Genomic DNA, 6,926 nt, shown 5'->3' with positions numbered 1-6,926 from the left:
CACAAAATTAAAAAATTAAATTAAGCCTAAAAAAAATATTTTGAAATCAAACCAGTAGTTTAAAATTTAAAATTAAGAAAAATTTTGCTTTTATGGAATTAATTATGCCTAAAATTAAACCTCCAAGTTTTAATTCCTTTAAAAAATTAAATTAATTCATTTAAAACCTCAACGTATGTGTGTGTAATGAGTAGTGATAAAAATCTCTCATATCTACTTTTCTATGTTATATAATCCTTTTTTTTATTTTTTTAAGTATGTTTTTAATTATTTATCTACAACACATATTCTAAGTACTTCTTTGTCATTTTAATTACATCTCTTTTTATTTCATTGTTACACAAACATTCTCACAAATTAATTTATATAAATGTGCGCATTTCCTTTCTTAGACTTCCTTATCCTGTTGAGGACTTAATTGATAGACAAGATAATTTACCTTTATCTAACTGCAAAAGTAAAATAAAACATTTTTATACAATTTTTAAGATTTGAAGACATTTTAGCAAATGTTTTATCATTAATTCATTAAATGTATGTATGTTTCAATTTAAATGTTACATCATGTGTTTTATATAAATAAATTTAAATTAAATTTCCGTTTCCTTTCTGCTGATGTATGATGAATATTTAATTCGTTATGAATATTGTAAATAATAATCATACACAAATTGTGTCAAATTGATAACGTTCAAATGCTTGCAAGTGTAATTTAATAAATAGTATGATTTTAATTACTTAAACACTTTGTAAAATGACATTGTAATATTAAGTTTGAATGAAAATTGTTAACAAAAGCTCTTTCTTTTTGGGTAATTGATTGTAAAATTTAAAAATAAGTACTTTTGAAAAATTTTTATGGAAAATTTCAACAAAATGGTAAACGAATCGTGTTTTAAATTACTGAAATTAACTAGAACTAAACTAGAACTAAACTAGAACTGAACTAGATCTGAAATAGAACTGAACTAGAACTAAACTAGAACTAAACTAGAACTAAAACTAGAACTGAACTAGATCTGAACTAGAACTGAACTAGAACTGAACTAGAACTGAACTAGAACTGAACTAGAACTGAACTAGAACTGAACTAGAACTGAACTAGAACTGACTAGAACTGAACTAGAACTGAACTAGAACTGAACTAGAACTGAACTAGAACTGAACTAGAACTGAACTAGAACTGAACTAGAACTGAACTAGAACTGAACTAGAACTGAACTAGAACTGAACTAGAACTGAACTAGAACTGAACTAGAACTGAACTAGAACTGAACTAGAACTGAACTAGAACTGAACTAGAACTGAACTAGAACTGAACTAGAACTGAACTAGAACTGAACTAGAACTGAACTAGAACTGAACTAGAACTGAACTAGAACTGAACTAGAACTGAACTAGAACTGAACTAGAACTGAACTAGAACTGAACTAGAACTGAACTAGAACTGAACTAGAACTGAACTAGAACTGAACTAGAACTGAACTAGAACTGAACTAGAACTGAACTAGAACTGAACTAGAACTGAACTAGAACTGAACTAGAACTGAACTAGAACTGAACTAGAACTGAACTAGAACTGAACTAGAACTGAACTAGAACTGAACTAGAACTGAACTAGAACTGAACTAGAACTGAGAACTAGAACTGAACTAGAACTGAACTAGAACTGAACTAGAACTGAACTAGAACTGAACTAGAACTGAACTAGAACTGAACTAGAACTGAACTAGAACTGAACTAGAACTGAACTAGAACTGAACTAGAACTGAACTAGAACTGAACTAGTACTGAACTAGAACTGAACTAGAACTAGAACTGAACTAGTACTGAACTAGATCTGAACTAGAACTGAACTAGAACTGAACTAGAACTGAACTAGAACTGAACTAGAACTGAACTAGAACTGAACTAGAACTGAACTAGAACTGAACTAAAACTGAACTAGAACTGAACTAGAACTGAACTAGAACTGAACTAGAACTGAACTAGAACTGAACTAGAACTGAACTAGAACTGAACTAGTACTGAACTAGAACTGAACTAGAACTAGAACTGAACTAGAACTAGAACTGAACTAGTACTGAACTAGAACTGAACTAGAACTGAACTAGAACTGAACTAGAACTGAACTAGAACTGAACTAGAACTGAACTAGAACTGAACTAGAACTGAACTAGAACTGAACTAGTACTACTAGAACTAGAACTGAACTAGAACTGAACTAGAACTGAACTAGAACTGAACTAGAACTGAACTAGAACTGAACTAGAAACTGAACTAGAACTGAACTAGAACTGAACTAGAACTGAACTAGAACTGAAACTAGAACTGAACTAGAACTGAACTAGAATGAACTAGAACTGAACTAGAACTGAACTAGAACTGAACTAGAACTGAACTAGAACTGAACTAGAACTGAACTAGAACTGAACTAGAACTGAACAGAACTGAACTAGAACTGAACTAGAACTGAACTAGAACTGAACTAGAACTGAACTAGAACTGAACTAGAACTGAACTAGAACTGAACTAGAACTGAACTAGGAACTGAACTAGAACTGAACTAGAACTGAACTAGAACTGAACTAGAACTGAACTAGAACTGAACTAGAACTGAACTAGAACTGAACTAGAACTGAACTAGAAACTGAACTAGAACTGAACTAGAACTAGAACTGAACTAGAACTGAACTGAACTGAACTATAACTGAACTAGAACTGAACTAGAACTGAACTAGAACTGAACTAGAACTGAACTAGAACTGAACTAGAACTGAACTAGAACTGAACTAGAACTGAACGAGAACTGAACTAGAACTGAACTAGAACTGAACTAGAACTGAACTAGAACTGAACTAGAAACTGAACTAGAACTGAACTAGAACTGAACTAGAACTGAACTAGAATGAAACTAGAACTGAACTAGAACTGAACTAGAACTGAAACTAGACCTGAACTAGAACTGAACTGAACGAACTAGAACATGAACTAAACTGAACTAGAACTGAACTAGAAACTGAACTAGAACTGAACTAGAACTGAACTAGAACTGAACTAGAACTGAACTAGAACTGAACTAGAACTGAACTAGAACTGAACTAGAACTGAACTAGAACTGAACTAGAACTGAACTAGAACTGAACTAGAACTGAACTAGAACTGAACTAGAGCTGAACTAGAGCTGAACTAGAATTGAACTAGAACTGAACTAGAACTGAACTAGAACTGAACTAAACTAACACTAGAACTGATACCGGCCTCAGATATTTGAGCTATTGCATCAGGAAAGAATTATTTAATCATTTAGTTTTGGAAGTCATTTACAAAAAATTTTGTTTTTATTTCAAAAAATATATTTTAACATTTTAAGTTAATTTTAAAATTTTTAGTGGGCGCATTCTAAGTCGCAAAACCCATTTAAACCTGAATTAAAACAGACGCACAATTGCTAACAGCAATATAAGAAAACCGAAGTTATTTGACAAGCTATTTCCCGAATTCTTTTTCTTATCCTCCTCATAAAAACCAGTCTTCTTCGACAACACAATAACTTGTGAGGGTTCTGCCGGGGCTGGAATTGGAACTGGAGCAACTGGGGCAACGGGCTGTACATGATGGTGGACTATAGCTGGTTGTGGTAGATGATGATTAACAACAGGCATCACGGGTAAAGCAGGTACTATATTGCCAGAGTGTTCAGGAGCTGGAACAGCTACTGGTGCTGCCGGTTGTACAGAATGTTGTACTATTGCTGGTTGTGGTATATGATGCTTTATAACTGGTATTGTGGGTAAATCAGGCACTAAATTAGTAGATTGTTCAGGTGCTGGAGGAATGGGATTAAGCGGAGCTAAAACTGCGTTATGAGCTGGTTCTGTGTTTGGTGAAAATTCAGCAGGGGTTTCGAGAGTTTGTGGTGCAGGATTAACTTCAATGGGGGCAGCAGGTTGCTCGGGAATTGGTTGTGGTATTAAAGGTGCTGCTGGTACATATGTAGGAGCCGGAATATGTTGTGAATTAACATCTGTTGGTGTTTGAGGGAATGAAGGAACTGGTGCATGTACAACTGGTATTATTGGTTGAGGCTGTTGTACTGGTATTTGATGTACATATAAAGGTGGCGCTGGCTGTGGCAAAAATTGTGGACATATCAATTGTGCCGTTTCGATAAATCTCGTTGGATCATTCACATCGGGTTCCTTAATAATTTCTTTATAACAACCGTTCGAAAAAGTTTCACCTCTTTCGATTATGGTAGAAGGTCTTGGTTGTGGCATTGGATTAGGAATGGGTGCTGCAATGGGAGCGGCAGCATTAGGGTCTATAACATGATGATGATGATGGACTTCCTGTGGTGCGTTTGGACGGGTTAATATATGGCCCATAGCAGCTCCAGCTAAACCACCAGCTAAAATACCGGCGCCTAAAAAGAAAATTAGAAAAATATTTGAAAGTTTAATTGAAAGTGAAATCCTTATGTTTGTAATATTACTATTTTTATTTTTCTAATATTTTTGCATATTTTGGACCAACATTTATCCACAACTACGTATTAAAGATTTGTATTCTAATTTTTTTTCACCCACCAAATGCTTTTCCCCTTCCTTTTTGCGGCGGCTGATATCTGCCGCATTCAACTCTTTCCGATAGTCCCAGTAATTGTATAATTACAAATAATACAAATAATCTGTTTAATTTATTCGTCATTTTAATTTTACAATATATTTTCACCCAAAAATAATGATTTAATTATTTCGTTTCTACGTCTCAAACTCAACTAAAAAAATATTCGACAATATCCATTGAATTGTCTAAATTTATTACCAAAAATTATAAATTGTGCGTATTTTTCATATTTGTGGTACTTAACCTATTCGACATTCTTAATAATTTCATTTGTTTGAACAGTATTTATGTGTTTTACCAAAACACTTGTGTTTTTCTATGTACACAAGAGAAAAATACCAAACGTTTATCTAGTATATATTTTAATTATTTGCCTTTATTACTTATATATGTAGATATTGATTTAAGAAGAGATCAATTTAACTCTTTATATATCATTTTACTGTTAGGGTTATTTTAGTGAATCATTGACATTGAAACGTGTATTAATAAACTTTTCAAATAATATTCTTGAACTAGAACTAAACTAGACCTGACTAGAACTGAACTAGAACTGAACTAGAACTAAACTAGAACTGAACTAGAACTGAACTAGAACTGAACTAGAACTGAACTAGAACTGAACTAGAACTGAACTAGAACTAGAACTGAACTAGAACTGAACTAGAACTGAACTAGAACTGAACTAGAACTGAACTAGAACTGAACTAGAACTAGAACTGAACTAGAACTGAACTAGAACTGAACTAGAACTGAACTAGAACTGAACTAGAACTGAACTAGAACTGAACTAGAACTGAACTAGAACTGAACTAGAACTGAACTAGAACTGAACTAGAACTGAACTAGAACTGAACTAGAACTGAACTAGAACTGAACTAGAACTGAACTAGAACTGAACTAGAACTGAACTAGAACTGAACTAGAACTGAACTAGAACTGAACTAGAACTGAACTAGAACTGAAGTTAATGTTTAACAATTTAAAATATTACATGCAAATTTTAGAAACAGATCTAGTAACTTTTTAATTCTAACATAATTATGCATTTTTTAAAGTAAACAATTTAATCCAGATACACAAGTGCAATTAAAATAAATATTTAATAAATTATTTAATAATTACGACAATTTAGACCGTAACAGAATTTTTTAAATTGGCGAAAAAGATAGTTTTAATTTAAACTTCGTAAAGAAAACATTACTAGTGTAACTACAGGCATAAGAAACATTTAAAACGATTAAAATGTATTTTAAGAGTTTGCTGATATTTTTACAAATTGTCTGCGTAATTCAACAAATAGATATGCAACAAGTTGGAAGTATATCTTATAGTTAAATAGAAAACTACGTTTATTTAACAATTACATCTTCCAGGCTATTATCATTATCCCACCAATAATCATACCATCTCATTGACCACCATAGAACGTCTGGAGACTTATCCAAATGGTTGTTACAAACAACGAATAAGATCACCAGATCTCTCGAATACCACCAGATTTTTTGAAACTGAAGAATTTATATGTCCACCCGGGGTCAATGTTACCTTCATACCAACCAATACGACACAAAATATTACAACTGCACACACCTATAATCCACAAATAAGACCTGCTCATACTGCTCCCATTGGTTTTATGTCATCATCACCACCAGCTCATTCTGCACCATATGCTCCAAATCCCGTTGTTATACAATCACCCCAAAACATTCCACATACTGGACAGCAGCAACCATTTTCACCAGCAGGTATTCCTTCGAATACTACATCACAAGTTGTAGTTCTTTCTAAGAAAACTGGCTTATATGACCATGATAAGAACCACAGAAAAAGTTCTGCAAATTCTTTGTACAATATTAATTGCATTTTTGTGTTTTGTGTGTTTTTAGTAATAATTTACAATTTCAATTAAACTCGTTTACGTCAACATATCGATGACATTGTAACGATGTGTTGTATGAGTAAGTGATTTTAATTGTACATAACTTTTGGAACAATTGTCACATACATATGCATGTGGAAATAAATGAAAGTTTTGTTTAACCTATTTTTAATATTAAAAATTATAAACTAGAATCTAGAACTGAACTAGAACTGAACTAGAACTGAACTAGAACTGAACTAGAACTGAACTAGAACTGAACTAGAACTGAACTAGAACTGAACTAGAACTGAACTAGAACTGAACTAGAACTGAACTAGAACTGAACTAGAACTGAACTAGAACTGAACTAGAACTGAACTAGAACTGAACTAGAACTGAACTAGAACTGAACTAGAACTGAACTAGAACT

General features: G+C 32.7%; 2 protein-coding genes across 2 annotated transcripts; one reads left to right on the top strand and one right to left on the bottom strand.

Moving 5' to 3' along the window:
* Window positions 1-3,305: 3,305 nt before the first annotated feature.
* Window positions 3,306-4,846, bottom strand: LOC119604431 (leucine-rich repeat extensin-like protein 5). Its single transcript, XM_037957017.1, has 2 exons — window positions 4,590-4,846; window positions 3,306-4,426 (listed from the first exon to the last, which is right to left on the bottom strand). Exons 1-2 carry the CDS (start codon window positions 4,708-4,710, stop codon window positions 3,432-3,434), a joined length of 1,116 nt encoding a protein of 371 aa, XP_037812945.1. The 5' UTR covers window positions 4,711-4,846; the 3' UTR covers window positions 3,306-3,431.
* Window positions 4,847-5,790: 944 nt separating this feature from the next.
* LOC119604425 lies at window positions 5,791-6,679 on the top strand. Its single transcript, XM_037957012.1, has 2 exons — window positions 5,791-5,950; window positions 6,006-6,679. The coding sequence occupies exons 1-2, from the start codon at window positions 5,875-5,877 to the stop codon at window positions 6,542-6,544; spliced, it is 615 nt and encodes a 204-aa protein (XP_037812940.1). The 5' UTR covers window positions 5,791-5,874; the 3' UTR covers window positions 6,545-6,679.
* The last annotated feature ends 247 nt before the right edge of the window (window positions 6,680-6,926 follow it).

Source organism: Lucilia sericata, unplaced genomic scaffold (assembly GCF_015586225.1).
Source record: "Lucilia sericata isolate MDLA Ls3-8-SP2 unplaced genomic scaffold, ASM1558622v1 Contig000391F_arrow, whole genome shotgun sequence".
In the NCBI taxonomy this organism is placed as follows: domain Eukaryota; kingdom Metazoa; phylum Arthropoda; class Insecta; order Diptera; family Calliphoridae; genus Lucilia; species Lucilia sericata.
The sequence above is the reverse complement of the archived record's forward strand: the minus strand, read 5'-3'. Positions and strand labels throughout refer to the sequence as shown.

Bases quoted from the DNA above. Each gene is read 5' to 3' on its own strand.
- LOC119604425 (XM_037957012.1), top strand. From the start codon at position 5,875: ATGTATTTTAAGAGTTTGCTGATATTTTTACAAATTGTCTGCGTAATT. The intron at 5,951-6,005 runs GTATATCTTATA...TACATCTTCCAG, and splicing joins AGATATGCAACAAGTTGGAA to GCTATTATCATTATCCCACC.
- LOC119604431 (XM_037957017.1), bottom strand. From the start codon at position 4,710: ATGACGAATAAATTAAACAGATTATTTGTATTATTTGTAATTATACAA. The intron at 4,427-4,589 runs GTGGGTGAAAAA...TTTTCTTTTTAG, and splicing joins AGGAAGGGGAAAAGCATTTG to GCGCCGGTATTTTAGCTGGT.